Here is a 16,889-nt window from a genome sequence, read left to right as displayed (position 1 = left end):
AGTTATTGTCGGGAATTTTACGCTGCGCTGCGTTTGTCCCCGCTGTTGCCGGCAACTGGCAACTAACAACCGGCGCCCGCCGACTCGTCTTGCCAGGAAGGGGATGGTCTGGGGGACAGGTCTGATCCAACGAGGCATTGCGAGGCAGGCAGTCAACGAGACAGAGAGACAGGCGCACAGACAAGGGCATTGAGGGACAGCGGGCATAAAGAGGGGATGGCAACAGCCAAGTCAACTTTACTCAACTGAAGTCAAGGCGGTGGCACTGGCGGAGATGATGGTTAAGGCGCTGAGGAATGGGAAATGTGGTAGTGGGCAGACAGGCGAGTAGCGCAAGTAGCGCGAGTTTTCCATTTCGTTGAAGTGGAAAATATTTTGTAAATATTTTCGTGTTTTTATTTTTCTCTGTGGCCGTTGTATTTGTTGTTGCTGCTATGTCGTGGTTGTTTTCTTTGATTTTGCTGCTGCCTCCGCAGTTGTTATTTTTGTAAAGCTCAGAGTTTATTTTTTGTGCGAGCCCCAACGCCCTCGCAGCCCTCGCAGCTCTCGTCGGGCTCGACGGGCTCGCTGCGCTTGCTGTGTTTTGTATTTTACAAATATTCTGTGTAATCTTTAAAGCAGACAATGATGACAGCGACGGCGATGGCGGCATTTTGTGTCACATCCTGAAAAGAATTTCTCTTTTGTTTTGTTTCTCACTCGCAGTTCGTTTACATAGCAAAGTATTTAAACACGTGCGTTCGTACAGTGGGCCAAGCGGGACGGGTTTCGTCCAAAAGCGTGCAAGTGAGGTACGAGAATGTATGATGCCCCACAATATTTCAATATTTGCTTCAACATCCTTTTCGCCAAGCATTTTGTGTGCATCCTCCCCATCCCCGGCACAAATCTGTATCTTTTTGCTGAAGTGGACTCATATTTCGCGACAGGCTGTTAGTCAGCAATTCAGTTTGCCCGCTCGGAGTCACAGAGCTGTCATGGGTTATTTTGAGCACTGCTCAGCACTGGGGGTTCGAGACGGGCGATACCGTTTATTCTTTCATTTTAGTATTTTTTTCAAGTTTTCTTTGTCGCTCATATTCCCCGCTGATTTGCCTCATAGCCCAGAAAACACAAAATAGAACAAAAGTTTTGCTCGTGGCCTGTCAGAGAAGTGTCAAGCGGCAAGTTGAATGGGAGTATACGAGTACGGGCTAGGCAGCTGGAACGTAGACAGGCGGCCCAGCCCCGCACACGGGCTCCGATGGGGACGAGACGGAGAAAAACTAAACGATTTAAATAAGTAAATGTATAGACGCGCGAGTGTGTGCTATAGAGTACATACATAGTAATATATTGAGGAGGAATAACTACGTCATTAATAAAGGAATCATAAAGGAAAGTGACCAATGGCAACGGTAAAATTCTAGAACTTGAGAATGCTCTGACTAACCTTAACCAGAAACTATATTACAATTATTTGGATAATCATGCCCCGGCCTGATTACACTTCACAATACTTCAGATGAAATACGAAATTGTGTTTAAATAACAGACTAGGAATAAAAGTGTAAATATAGGTCTGTACTGCAAGTACAGAGTTGGGCCAAGGCGACAACAACAACAATTGCTGCGGATAGAACTTACATACATAAATATTCAGTCATACAAAGAAGGTAAATTTGATTAAAATTATGTTTCTCTTGTATGTTTATTACATTATCATTTATTATTTTAAAATACAATAACTTGAGATTTAGTTCGTTGGGCATTTGCTCCTTTAAACGACAGAAGTAATAAGAAGTACTTCACTCGAATCATCCGTAAACATTTTCCAAGCCCGGTTTTCGGTTACCTTTGAACATCAGCTTCAATGTAATACGCTCAAAAGACGCTCAAATCGCTCGATAATTAATTAATTACTGGGCCTAACCAATTAAGATCACAATATGATAAGCACGCGTTGACTTTATGACATTCGTTTCGTCGATGACCCGCAAGTCATTCCGATGGGCAATTAGGCAAGTAAACGAACAATTGAATACAAAACGGATTATCGGGTAGGCGTATGTATGGAAAAGACAGAGACAGACTGTCTGGCCGACTTGCTTGCACGAAGATAAAGGTAATTGCTCTATTTTGGCTAGCTAGTGCCGGCTAATGAGTCTTACCTGCTTGTGCAGTTCCAGGTACGCAGCAGGCATAGGCGGCCTTGGCCTTGCGCAATTTTTGCCGAACCTTATGCGCTTTCTTATGCAATGTCAACTTTCTCCTAGGGCCGCGTCGCATTCTAGGAAGACGTCGTGCTGTGAAAGACGTGGAACAGGTTCTTCTCGGAGGTTTCTGTTGTCGGACGTGTGACACTCATATATGTATGTATCTGTCTACTGTGAGGAAGGCCAAAGCGAAATCGATTTTCACTGTAAAAGGAACTACACAGTTTGCTCACACAGAAACAATATAATATTCGTTTTTGTAACAAGCTACAGCTGCAAAAATTTAGAGCAAGCAGCAGTTCCAATCCGACCTTTTATAACTTGAATTTTTAGAATTGTTCAGACTTATGATTAAACTGGTCTATAGCCTTTTTTAGATAACATATCAGTAAGGACCACTATTAACCAAAGTAAATGAACAGGAATCATACCCTTAACTGAAAAGTGTGAGGGTATATTGTTATTGGTGTGTGAGTTTTTAGCACCCAGAACGAGGAACGGTCCGCATATATGTTTCATATGCTCGTCTGTCTTTTTTGAACTTTAAAGATTAAAATTGAACGGTAGCTAATATTTTGTATTTCACTTTAACTCTCTAGTATAATACGTAGATATTTGTAGCCATTTAGCTGCAAGCTTGAGAGGGAGGGTGCATGCTTGGCTCCCAATCATTGTTTGTAAAACGGGTGACAATCGGCCGCAAGTGCACTTAACAAGAGATGGTTAATCCGGATTCCTCCCTTGCGTGCGGTGTCCGTGGTACGAGGGTCAATCGAACACGGTTCGAAAACAGTTTGCATTCCTTGGGGAACTTGTCATTGCCTTCGAGTACTGCGATCCGCCGAACGGCACCATAATTAATTTAAGATCGAAGTAAAGTGTCCTCTTTTTATTTGCCAGCCATCTGTGGAAATATGAAATGATTTGTAATGAGCGTTTTATTTTTGACTGACAAAATATGCAAAAATTGATATTGGATGGCCCGGCGACCCGTTAAAATCTATGACAATCGTAGGATATTGATTGAACAAATTCAAACATGGTCGAACTGCTCACGGTCAACAATAGGCGGATATGTTATCATCGCCGAAAAGTTACTTGAATTGACAAATGGTTCTTAATGCAGCGAAGAATTTATTCTGTATTCCTAACACGGATACTTATTGATCGGCCCCCGTAAGTGCAAGTGTTCGTGTGCACATGCATGCGTGCGAGCTTGCAAGTAGCCTGTCAATGCGCATGCGTGCATCGCGTTTATGCATTTCGCATTTCGCGCTGTAATGAGGTACTTCTTATTGACGAGCGTTGACCATGTTGTTGGCAATCAATAGTCCATACACAACACAACAACGCCAGGGACGGCTCACACATATCAACAAATCAAAAGCGCTGTGAATTTTTGCCTGCCAATCAACGACCACAGATGAAGCCAATCGCTTGAGGACGTCGTTACATCGGCGTAACTGGGGCGAAGACGTCTGACAGAGTGAGCTGGCGACTCGGACTATGAGTGTGGACAGTACAGACAGCTCGCAAGCACACCGATGGACAGTCAAGTGGGAGCCCTGCCGTGTTATCAGCGGGTAGTGGAATCCTTCGATCCGGCCATTGATCGTGATCGATTGGTCGCACGATGTTGTGATGATTTGATATGATCGCAAATTTATGTACCGTGTTCGTTGTCAACTCTTTAGGAATAATTGCAACAATCGCAGCGACGATGATGACGATGATGACGATGACGCCGATTCTCGACAATCGACTGGTGGTCATTAGTAATGCGCTGGGTTTTTAATTGAGCGCACTCCCATATTATTGGCCAGACATTGCGCGACGAAGCGATCTTGAGGCTCCAGTCAATTGCTCAGAAAACTCCTCCTTCAGCCTCCCCACTTCGACGCAGATGTGTCAATTAGATTTATTATCAGTTGTTTAACTTTAAAAGACTCCTCGAACCGATATATGTACGTCGTAGCCATAATAACGCAATGTCCTGCCGCTTGTCTGTCCATTACAAGCACTCGGCATTAGCCATGTATGTTGCCGTGTTCTCTGTCTGCTCGAGTCTGGCAAGATCAACAGCAGTATCAACAACCTCACATCATATTCCCAGTTGGGCCGAGCGCTCCACTCGAGTCCTTTCCCTCTCCCTTTTGGCATTATATGAGTTGTCAACGTCTGACAGGGCACACAGATTGTGCAGTAGACGGCGCAGGTATTGCGGGAGCATCAGTGTCTCGGCCATGTCCAAGACTAAATGCTAAATAGCGCCAATTAAGTGCAAGCAATCGCAACATACGAGTATGCAATTCCCTTCTTCAATTTAGCCAAGTGGCAACAGCAGAGCCGCTGGCTATTATGCTCCCGCTCCGCTACGTTCCACCTTCGCCGCCTTGGCCTACAGCCTACTTATTTCCAATTCAAATGCAAAACTTTATTTATGAACCAACAATCGTCAAGCTGACATTTTTATTATCAGAAGGCAGCATGCGCCCGAAACTCGCACCAGCTGTTGCCAGTTACCCGAAGTCCGCAAGAGACGACTGCACCGACTTCCACACCGTTCGTCCTCTCCACAGCCCGGCTAGCTGACGCAACAAGGCAGCCAACGAATGCACCTAACCATTCGGGCCATTCGGACCATTCGACCGTGCACACACCTCGTTGACAAGCACAATTTCCAATCGCAATAAAAGGCAGCAGTCGAAAAAGATAAATGTGAGAAAAATGCAGGCCCCTGTCGCTTCCGTCTTTTGCGTTTTTTCCTCTTGCGCTCTTTTTCTTTATGCGTCTCCGTCGCTAAATCGCGTGGGCTTATCTGAGCGTTCTGTGCGTCGAACGGCACCTGCTTGGGCCCGCTTCAAGTGCTTGAATTTATAGCGGTAATAAAATTTTATTTGGTCTTTTAGTTGATGATGCTATAAATGTTCCTGCCGGTTCGGCCTAAGCACGTGCCCAATGCTTGTAGTTCTCGATTATGCGAGTACATACTTGTTATTGAAATATGTGCGAATGCTTAAATATGTAACTACTGAATATTAGTTGTGGAATCTTGAAGGGTATATTTGATTGGTGTCGCTTGCCAGGCAGAAAGAGTGGTAGGCCGCCTGTAAGTGGTTAAAAAGTGATTTTGTATTAGCACCCAGATTTTGTGTAGACCCCCAGATGTGGGTCAAAGCAGAGTAAGTAAAACTGTCTCTTGATAAATGAGTGACTAGATAAGACAGACGAGGTAGGACTTGCGTTTTTTAAATACAATAAGAGCCCTTCGCACCCCATTATTATCTCTTAAATGCTATTGAATGACTTCATATTCTTCAGACAGCCGCAATAGAACCAATATGTTTTAGAAAGACTTCACAAACTTTGATCAAATCTAATGTTATAAAGAGGAAAGATTTGATTGTTTGTTTGTTTGTTTGTTTGAATTGAAAAGGCTCCGAATCTACTAGTCCAATTTAATGGATTCTTTCATTGTTGGAAAGCTACACTATCGACGGTTAACATGGGCTATATTATATTTGCAAAAAAGAATGGAATCCTTACTAAAACGCCAATAATGTAACCAAAGGTATAAAAAAATTACCTTAAAAAACTCCTGAATAGCCTGCTGTTAGTTCATAATCATCCTCGAAACATTGTCACTTTAAATATTAAGGCAATATAAAATATAAGGCAAATAAAAGATTAGGCGACGAGCGTTTATTTTATCGGTTTTTCCGCTTGCTTGGTTGCAACATTCGATCTTGTTTGGTTTGGTCTATTATTTGTATTAATTTAATGTAAGATTTTTGAATTTCTATAAAGATTAAAAACGTAACATAGTGTTCTTATTTTATTTTACGTTTTTACTGTAAACGGTAAAATATGAATACCCAAATAAATATAAAGTGTGCATACAGTTAGAGTATCCTACAAACCAGCTCTGAAGTCGATTGGATTAGAACTAGAGAGTCAATTTTCTCACTTATTGAAGTTTGAATTTTCCGAAATTTTCTGGCTCTACCAATTTCGGCTGTGTGTTGCTTACCTATCAGTCAATCAGTCAGTCACACATAGAAGCATACGTATATACCCGTATGTATGTATAAGCTAGCAACAAGATGCACAAACTATTGTGTCGAATGCCAGCTTTAGTTACATACTGCCCCCGACTCTGTAACGTCGACAGAATCGTCTTTGCAGACATTCAAAGCTTCATGCTTTCTGACAAACACAAAGAGAAAAGAGCGTGCATTAAAATGGCTGCAGTTGATGGCTGAGAAGGAAATCATTCATTTTCACTTCATTTCGACGTGCGCACATGGGTGGGAAAGAGACCACATGCGTGCGAGTGAGATATGCTCGCTGTGATGATTAACTGCACATGCTTTACTGTTGTTTTTTTACGCTTCGTTTGCCGTCGCGACCCGTCGTCGACAAAGAAAGAATCAAAAACAAGAACCGCTTCTATTTGTTGTTGGGTCGAAGTGTGCATGCTTAGGTGAGTGGGCCGGGCTTCAAACTATGGTGTCTGTCTTCGCTAAGAGACAAATGCTGCACATTGGTTAAAGCATTATGAACACAGGTAGAATGTTTTTTTTTTTTTTTTTGGGTTTAAGTTACCACGATGCAGAATGTTTTTTTTTTTTTTTTTTTTTTTTTGGCAATGGCACTTTTGATAAACTTAAAATTTAACATGGATAAAATGCTAGTCGTTCAAGTCGGGTTCTTAGACAATCTGTAGCCACTTTAAGGAAATAATTTAGTTTTATCGATAATTTAATTTAAAAAATAAAAATAATTTTTAAGAGCTCAACATATCCTGTTGAAGCTTGACAATAAAACACAATGATAGTATGTTAGGATATTCGAGATATGTACTTATCTTACATCTTTCCGGAATCCCTGCAAATATGTATTTATGTACGTGTGTATGTATATAAACTAGTATTTTTTTAGTATTTGGTGCGAGTAACATAAATATATACATATGTAATATTTAACGAATTTCCTTAAAACTTTTAATGTTTAGGTAAATGTTCCCATTGGTACAACAAAAATATAAGTACACTTATACTATATGTACATTCTTAGGAAACTTGACTGCACAGAAAATGATGCCACAGTGAAGTGCTTGTCAAATCAGTTCGCCCACCAACGAATAGGTGGCGCTGTTGACAAGGTTCCACAAGCGCCCTCTTTTGTTGCATACGTAATTGCGTATTTCTGTCAACAGATGGCTTCGAGCACTCAAAAGTATGCAATTCTAAAAATTGGAAAAGTCCATAATCCAATCGCAATCCACTCACATCAGCACTGTTTACATACATACATATAAACATACATATGTATTTAAATGCTACTTCTGCAATTCAGTTTTGTTATTAGGAAATGGAATTGTATTGTTTCAAGCCTATATAAAGGCTACAGAAAAAAGTCTGTCTCTCTGTCTGTCTCTGAGTTTGTCCGACCTTTCGAATATCTGAAAACACGGAAGGATCTTCTTCAAACTATAAGAAGCACCCTCACACTAGCGCTGTAAGCTCTTAGCACTATCGGCAAAAAGGGATACCCATAGACTATAGTATATTGTACATGAGTATTAAAAACAAAACCATTGCGATTACATTAAAGCGCTTGAATAAATCACATCAGACAAACATAAATCATAAATCAAGCACAGCCCAAACCACAATTGTTACAACAATGGTACAACAATAACAAGAACACACATCACACATTATTATCAACTCGCTTGTGCTTGAGTGAATTTCTTTGCATCTGCCACGGCCAAGTCTGCTGCACAGACCCTTCTCGACCGTACAGAGACTCTCTCTGATAACTATGTATGCATGTACGAGCACGTATACATACATACTTGTACATACATATAAGTACATATGTACGCATATGCTGGAATACATATTAAATGCATACATAAGTTTGTGGAATCAGGGGGCTGTGCAACGCCACATCCCGTGTCGCCTTCCCTCAACAACAACAACAACAACAACTACAACTTCCGACCGCCATTGTCCCTTCGCGCAGCCATTGCCATCCTTCCCAAAACTGAAAGTGTGTAATTGAAAGGAAAGCTCTGGCTTCGGTAGCTCGAGCGACCATGGTGGGGGGCCAGGTGAAGTTGGGCGACGCGCGATTTCGCAAATTTCGCTGGTAGGAAAGGCATGCAGAACTTTAAAAAAAACAGCCGTAAAGTGCGAATGAAGAGGGAGAGAATGAAATGAAACGGGATGTGGGAAAATCGGGAGGAATATATGTATGTACTTGTAGTCGCTAAAATATGGACGTATTTTAAAGTTAGCCTTTTGACTGTTTTATTATATATTCTGAATGTTTTGTTTTCGACAACAACAATCCCAGTTAGCCAGTTTTCCGCAGGCTTGTCGTCGCAGACCTGACCCCACATTTGACACATGCACGTGCAATGCATGTACATACATATGTACGTAAATGTGTACATATGTATGCATGTGTTTGTACAAATGTGTGTGCGTGTTAGTACGCCTGAGTGTCTTTCTGCATTGTTTCAGTTTTGATTTATGGCATCAGAGACTCGTGATAATGAGCCAGGAAATTTAATCACTTCAACCGGAAGGATGTCAGTTCAGCAAGAGGATAACTCAATTGATTTCTTATTCATGAACCCTAGCCAAACTGTGAAAGCGATGAGGGGAGTAGAGGCAGACAGTGACTAAAGACCGATCAAATGGATATCCTTAAGCACGTTTCAAAGTTTTAAGGTTTCCGTTTTAAATGTGAAGTGCATAGTTTAAAAATTATGTTAGTGGCCTTTAATACAAATAATCAACCTTTTCAAGACGAACAGAGAGACAGACAGGGCGAGATCGGCTCGTCTTGTCATGCTAATCAAGAATATATGTATGTATATACATTGTGGGGTCTGCCACGCCTCCACATTGTGCTATCATCTCTTCCCTACCCTCAATTCATTGGTTCAGATCAAATTTTGAAGAATTCTTCGATGCGTGGCATAAACCATTTATCTGATGGCAGCCGCTTTGCACATGACGCGTTGCGTCAAGTTTAAGGCACATGGTTAAATATCCAGATTTCAGTCTAATTTTAGAGCTCGAGCAGCAACAATGATCAACAGCAACTCTAACACAAAATCCTTCTACTTCCTTCCATTGCAGAGTTTCAGAAATCAAAATTGATTACCAACTAGAAATTAAGGATACTTAAGGATTACAACACCAATTACTTTTCTACCAAATAAGCACAAGGTAAAAAGAGAACGTATCCCGTTTTATTTTTGCCCGGCTACGAGGCAAGAGAGCGGAGCAACAACGGAAATCATTTTATACCTCAAGACAAAAACACAACTACCAGATAAGGCGTAACTGTATTGTACTTAAGAGTTTAAGGAATAAGTAGGTAAGCTTGAGAGTCAGAAGGAGTAGAGTCAATGCTAATCCTCTTCCTTTTATTCTTCCAGTTTATTTTGTATACAGGCGAGAAGCTGAAAGCTCAGTGCACACTCCCATCATTGTCAAAATAGGGGAGGAGGAGGAGGAGTTAGTGGAGTCGCTGGGCACTAACTCTAGGACATTTTCTCTAACGCAAGCTCAGTTGACCTCAACTTTCTCCAACATGACGATGAGTACAAATAACTGTGAAAGCATGACGTCATACTTCACAAACTCGTACATGAGTCCTGACATGCACCATGGGCACTATCCGGGCAACGGCGTCAGTGATCTCGATGCGCAGCAAATGCATCACTACAGTCAGAACCCCAATCACCAGGGCAATATGCCATACCCTCGCTTCCCGCCCTACGATCGCATGCCCTACTACAACGGCCAAGGCATGGATCAACAGCAACACCAGGGGTACTCGAGGCCCGACAGTCCCTCGAGTCAGGTGGGCGGCATGCCGCAGACGCAGACCAACGGCCAACTTGTACCGCAGCAGCAGCAGCCTCAGCCACAGCAACAGCCCCAGCAGCCGCAGCAGCAGACGCAGCAGGCGTCACAGCATCAGCAGCACCCCCAGGTGACGCAACAGGTGACACATCCACAGCAACAGCAGCCCGTAGTCTACGCCAGTTGCAAGTTGCAAGCGGCCGTCGGCGGATTAGGCATGGTGCCTGAGGGAGGCTCCCCCCCACTGGTGGACCAGATGGGCGGCCATCATATGAACGCCCAGATGTCTCTGCCTCATCACATGGGTCACCCGCAAACACAGGTAAGCAGAGTAACCCCAAGGACTGTTTGAAGAATCGTTTTAGTTCCGCCTCCAGCACTGCATTTTCTCCACCCACGCTTATAACATTCTAAAAGCTTCATTCTCTTGTCTCTCCTATACCTATCTCCAGTTGGGTTACACTGACGTCGGCGTCCCCGATGTGACAGAGGTAAGACGGGTTTCATGTGTCACAGTCGATTTTGTATTTTTATTTTGTATGCTACTTATTAACCAATGCGAATCGCCCACCTAGTCACTCTCTCATTATTTTTAGTTTCTTCTTCCGTTTCCCTCTAACATTACCCCTACTAATTGTTTGGTATCGTTACGCAGGTCCACCAAACCCACCATAACATGGGAATGTACGGACAACAGCAGGCGGGCGTTCCCCCAGTGGGCGCCCCGCCGCAGGCTATGATGCACCAGGGCCAGGGGCCGCCACAAATGCACCAGGGCCATCCCGGCCAACACACTCCACCATCCCAAAATCCGAACTCGCAGTCCTCAGGGATGCCGTCCCCACTGTATCCCTGGATGCGAAGTCAGTTTGGTAAGTGTCAAGGAAAGTGATCGACAATTCCACGAAACGTATTAAGTGGAATTTTTCTTCTTATATCAGTAGTGGGTTGCTGTAGTAAATTGTTGATGTAGTTAAATGTACCAACTTACAAATAAGTAGTTGTATAAATGCAGAAACAACAACAACAACAGCAATAACAAGAATTTCTGATTCGAAAATGGCGTAAGAGTACAAAAAAGATGAACTATCTCTATTCCGATTCACATCCACTCCGGCCAAGACTGAAATTCTACAAACACACCGTCTGTATTGTAATGAAAGTTTCTTATTTCCGTAAAAAAGCACTCCCCAATTATAATGAGCATTTATACAAAAAAATCATTCCTATATAACAGGCCAGTAAAATTTGACATATCATATCAAAGAAAAAGGAGTCTGTATGAATGCTCTCCACTAAGGAAAAGCAAATTGGTGGCACAAACTCCCGACAACATATGTTTTGCCTTAATACATATACATACAATACTTTACCGAGGCTGGTTGGTACAGCGAGGTCATTTATTAAATATACAGAATAGTCCTAAAAAAACAAAGTGGAAGTGCTAATATTCTTTTAGAACAACCACTGCTTCATCGACTGCTTGATCCAGTGTTTGGTCAAGTTCTTGATAAACTGCTTGCATGAGCGGTCTGATCAACTGCTTACCATTCCGCTCTAACTTCTTGGTGCACCCTTTTGCACTGCTTGCGGCTGAATTAGATTCGTCATCCCTAACGTAAATAGGCACCACTTGGTTCAGGCAGACCACATACCATTAATTTACAGATATGGCCACAATCACAATCAGTATATCGATAAATAAGTATATTCTATAATATAGCAAAAGCTCTTAATTCGTTTGCTTAAAATAATAACTTTATGTGTGTTGTCACAATATTAACATAAAATTTCAGTTTATCGTAAATTGCAATTATTTGATTACATAAGGAAAATTATGTTTAGGGTTCCTTGCCATGCTGAAGGTACGAAGTAGCAATACATACTATATGTATATTATATGTATGTATATTCAAGGGCGAGGGGGGCCGTTGCCCCCCCTACAAAAAATTTTGCCATATAAAGTCGACCACTCGTTCATTATTATGACGCACTATTTCGCCTTAAAATGGATCTGTGTTGGATTTGTTGAAGTTTTTTCAATGATCATATGCATGTTATTTTTTAAATGCATCGTGCATTATTTAATCCAAATTTTTTGGCATTTATTTGCAAACTAAACAATACCGGAATAATCAAACAAGAAGTTATACAAATATATTCATCAATTAGTTTTTAAAAGCGAAAAAAATAAAACAAATATGGTATATATCAAATACTATATTTCTTTATAATTATTTAAAACAATCAATATGCATCGCGTTTGTGTCAGTACTTTAGCGTGCAATGCAGACTTCTCCTGGAGACGACCCATCATGATTAATTTTGACATGAGGACATGTTGGATGGAGGATGATTTTTTGGATTTCTGGATTTTTTTGTTTTTCTTTATTAGGTCAGAGGTTCTCCGTAAAAGATATTTGATGTTTTATTTTGTGGTACCAAAATAAATTGATTTTCAGGAGCTCCGACCCGAACATTGCTTTCGTATGTCGATCCCTACTAATTCGAAAGCTTGGCCTTGGGACTACCGGAAATTGAAGCCATATAAATGATCAAATGGGATCATCGGTATCCTCGTTATATGAGCCAGTTGACCAGTTGCTGGGCCTAAATTGTCCTGCAATTCCCTAATAAGCAGCCTTGATCCATTGCACATGCTTGGAAGGCCTTAATTTCTCAAAAGCCTGATTGAAATTCCCAATTTTACCGTCAATTCATGTGGTGGCGGTCCGAAAGGTTTAGTGATTTTAAATGTCTCCAATATTAATCACGGTGTTGATCGATTTGTAATCTTTTATTTGCCTTATATTTTATATTGCCTTAATATTTAAAGTGACAATGTTTCGAGGATGATTATGAACTAACAGCAGGCTATTCAAGAATTTTTTAAGGTAATTGTTGTACACCTTTGGTTACATTATAGGCGTTTTAGTAAGGATTCCATTCTTTTTTGCAAATATAATATAGCCCATGTTCATCGTCGATAGTGTAGCTTCCCAACAGTGAAGGAATCCATTAAATCGGACCAGTAGATTCGGAGCCCTTTCAATTCAAACAAACAATCAAATCTTTCCTCTTTATAATATTACTATAGATACACCTAATTCTGTTTTTACACGGTAGATTGTTTCCTGAAAAAGTCGTGTAAAAAAGACATATGCAAAAATAGGTGAATGGTTCCTTATCTCTAAAACCTATTAAAATCAGTGAAAAATCAAGAATTTATGTTTATTTTATAAAGTTACATATATAATTTACTTAACGATAAGAATGGCTTATAGCTGTGTGTGCTTTTATACCCTGTACCCGTAGGGTAAAAAGGGTATATTAGGTTTGTGCAAAGTATGTAACATGCAGAAGGAAGTATCTCCGACCCTATAAAGTATATATATTCTGAATCAGCATGACGAGAGAAATCGATCTAGACATGTCCGTCCGTCCGTCTGTCCGTTTGTCTGGATGAACGCAAGGATCTCAGAAACTATAAAAGCTAAAATAACCAAAGTTGGTATCCAGATTCTCCTAGATCCGAGAAAGGACGAGTTTACTTTTTTGGAATTTGCTTCTTTACCTAGATACAGGGTATTTCTCTGTCGGGCTTGCTCGACTGTAGCCTTCTCTCTTGTTATTTATTTATTTTGTGTTATTTTGCATCGTGCTAAAGGGAATAAAGTCGTGTAACCATATATACAATTTTTAATTTTCAAACCTTGTTAGATCAAAACCGTGTAAAAACGAATAAGGTGCACTTATATGGGGTCTGCCACAGCTAGTTATTTGTGGAATACATACGAAAAAGTGGCACTATCCGTATAAAAAGTTGCCTTTTTGCGCATACCCTGGAGGTTTTACCTTTTATAATTTCCTAAGTCCTTGCTCCTCTTAGAAAGAGAGACGGACGGACAGACTCGTTAAATAATGCTAATCACGAACGGGACAAACAAACTTGAAAAGGGTTCATTTAGGAACATGGTTTTGTCATATCTCGCTAATATTATATTGATTCTGAGTTGTGATTTTTTTAATGTAAAGTAACCTAAATTTGTTTAGTTACGAATGTGATTTCGCTAACGCAGGCATTTAAAGTACTCTTCTGTAATCCTTGCCCAAGCTGGCCTTGAACACGTCTAAGTAATTTCACTTTATTACCTTGGCCAATCGCTCGTATTAGGAGTAATCCGTCTGCAATCAGAACAAACAAAACCGCCCATAGCGTATACCCTACTACCTGACTTTTGCAAAATTCGCAAATTTCCGAATCGGAATCGATGAAATGTAACAGAACCACCCCGGCAACTGATCCAGGTCTGCCACAGAGACGAATGTCCTGCTGTCAATGGAAATGGAAGAGGTCGGAGCATCGCGAAAGAGGTGACCTTAGAGCAGGCAGCGCAGGCAGACGGACAGTCGGTTTGTCTGTCGTCAGATCGATGTGTCGGGCACCAAAGGCGGTCTGCCAAATAATGCAAATCGACAATAGTCGTTGTTTTGAAAACGAAAGCGAAAAGGCTGTAAAATCGGAGCATTACTAATCCGAGTGCCGACGACAGTCGTGAAAGGTTTCAAAGGTCGGAAGCATGTGACTTGTATATCGCCAGACTCACGGACAGACAAAGGATGCAAGGCGGGTTGCATAAGTGAGCGAGAGCATATGAATTTAGTTAGAGAGCAAATTCTTTGAACCCAAATGAGGATGGCAGGGAATGTCTAGGGACCCTTCCCTTTCACTTTTCAGTACTTCTGGAGAAAGTGATTGGCACCACATGGCCGTCGTGAAGGTTTTCTCTAGCTGCTGGCGTTGTTGCCGTCGCCGTCGCCGTCGCCGTCGCCTGCTTCCTAGCTCACTGCGCCGCTATTATCCAAAATCACCCGCAATGCTTTTTGTCTTATCCCTAACACCCCTCCAAAAATGCGTTTCGTTTCATGCATACTTTTTAGCAACTGCTCGACTCATTTTTTCATTTTTCGTTTCGTTTTGTTTTGTTTTTTGTTTTTTAAGCCCAGATTGAGATGTAAAGCAGAATTGATGACCGCCATTAGTTACACGTTATGTGCAATGGATGCCATCAATTTATTAATCTCCAGAACACTCAGCGGTCGCTGCGCTGGGGTCCATTCATAGACCTGGACACTGCGCTCGCGTCTTAATCCCGCCGTTTCCTCTACTGTGAGCTCACCTCGCAGCGCTCCTTTGTAGTGGCGTCAGTGCGCACGAAGTGCCTACAATAACAATTTAAAAAAAAAAAAAACAAAAAAAAATGCGAGAGCAACCACCACGCTGCGGTGACATGGAGTTTTTTATTAAAAATGAAAGACAGCCAGACACCAGCGACACCAACAACTTTTACGCTGGCGAATAAAAGCCAAAGGTAGTGGAGGCAATGGCGTCCCTATACTTATCCTCCCCTCATCACAATAATCGTCATCATCATCATCGTCATCGCCATGTCTCCTCCCTGTGTACCTCTGTCCCGTCTGTGCCCGTCACCGAGCGTGCCGCAGAGGATAGAACCCATGCTGGCTGATTTTGAATACGCCCGACAAGACTCGCGAGCTTAAGTTACGATGATTAAATGCATACGAGCTTATTTTTGCATAGGACTTGCAATCTGTTCTCCTGCTCTTCTTGTGTTACCATTAAATATTTTCGACAGTGGTCAGAAACATTATAGGGCTTGTGGCTTCTCCATTGCGCTTAGTAAAAATTATTTCAGTAATAAATGGGGTTTGTCGACAGTCATTTTGGAGAAAACATATTTAAATCATCGCACTTAGGTTCATTCTAAGCTGGAATTTGTTTTCATTTCAATCCAACATTTCCGAAGATAACTGAAATCGTTTATTTCAATTGCGTTTGCAAGTCCTTTAAAAGGTTCCATCGCAATCAATATATTCTAATGCCGCATATAATTTCCCTATCTAAGGGACACTTTTTCTGCTATTTGGATTCTGGGAAGAAGTACATAGATATCTGTGTCAACAGAACAAACTACAACATCGATTGGCAATGGAATTAAAAATATTCTCAAATCGTTTCCACTAAATTATGTGTTTTTCTGAAATCTTATAATCCTCAAAATGGTGGTAAAATAAACAATCACATACTCGTAAGTATATTCTGCGATTTTGTATTTATTTAACGTAAAGAGTCGCACTCTTGAGTCCAAAGTTTTTCAATTCAATGTAATCGAGTTAATTATTATTTTATGATTGTGATCATCGCAGAAAAGGAAAAGTCCACTCTTCGAAATTCGAAATCCACTGTGCACCGTGGTGACTCCTTAACGGTTGTTCATATATCATGCCGGGTATTAGGAAAATAAAGAGCGTAACTCTGCATGTTACGCAGATCGTGACTGTTTCTCAGTCGCCGCATCTCTAGTCAGGTCCAACAAGGCAAAGAAAACGAACTCGAAACTCAGTTTCAATTAAGTTGTAACTCCTCGGGCTCTGCCTCATTCCCAGTCAAAAATATTCCGTCTTCTTGCACAGTCCGTCCATCGGAAAGGTCACGCGGAGTCGTCCCTTCCCCGGTCATACTTATTTTTATTGCGAATACATTGTATTGTGGCTTGCATTATACGATGCTGCTGTCGCACTCTCTTCGGCATCCCCGCAGCTCCAGCCGCCATTAATGTTGTTTTGATATTTCTAAATGCCTGCGGCTCGTTGCTGGAACTGGTAAATTTTCAAGTTGCCTTCGCCAAACAGAGACCTGCAGCTCCACATTGCCGTTTGCCTTATCCTTGAGCAGTGCCCGAGTCAGCCGGGATTGCTGTCTTTGTCATTCGGCGTTGGGTCA

At 41.5% G+C, this 16,889-nt stretch overlaps 1 protein-coding gene across 3 annotated transcripts in view; it reads left to right on the top strand.

The window, feature by feature from the left end:
• LOC115629444 (homeotic protein antennapedia) overlaps positions 1-16,889 on the top strand; it is a 139,120-nt gene that overhangs the window by 112,767 nt on the left and 9,464 nt on the right. Inside the window, exons 3-6 of one of the 3 annotated variants that reach the window (XM_030525898.1) lie at positions 9,353-9,589; positions 9,655-10,406; positions 10,537-10,575; positions 10,740-10,956. In XM_030525898.1, coding sequence (XP_030381758.1) covers positions 9,810-10,406; positions 10,537-10,575; positions 10,740-10,956 — 853 coding nt within the window. In that variant the 5' untranslated portion in view covers positions 9,353-9,589; positions 9,655-9,809. Of the gene's footprint in view, positions 1-9,352; positions 9,594-9,654; positions 10,407-10,536; positions 10,576-10,739; positions 10,957-16,889 lie in introns of all 3 variants that reach the window. The other 2 variants (XM_030525897.1, XM_030525899.1) reach the window with 2 other exon arrangements.

This window comes from Scaptodrosophila lebanonensis, unplaced genomic scaffold, assembly GCF_003285725.1.
Source record: "Scaptodrosophila lebanonensis strain 11010-0011.00,11010-0021.00 unplaced genomic scaffold, SlebRS2 tig00000150-arrow-arrow-pilon, whole genome shotgun sequence".
NCBI classification, from domain to species: Eukaryota; Metazoa; Arthropoda; class Insecta; order Diptera; family Drosophilidae; genus Scaptodrosophila; species Scaptodrosophila lebanonensis.
Note: the sequence above shows the minus strand (reverse complement) of the source record. Positions and strands in the feature narration are given on the sequence as shown.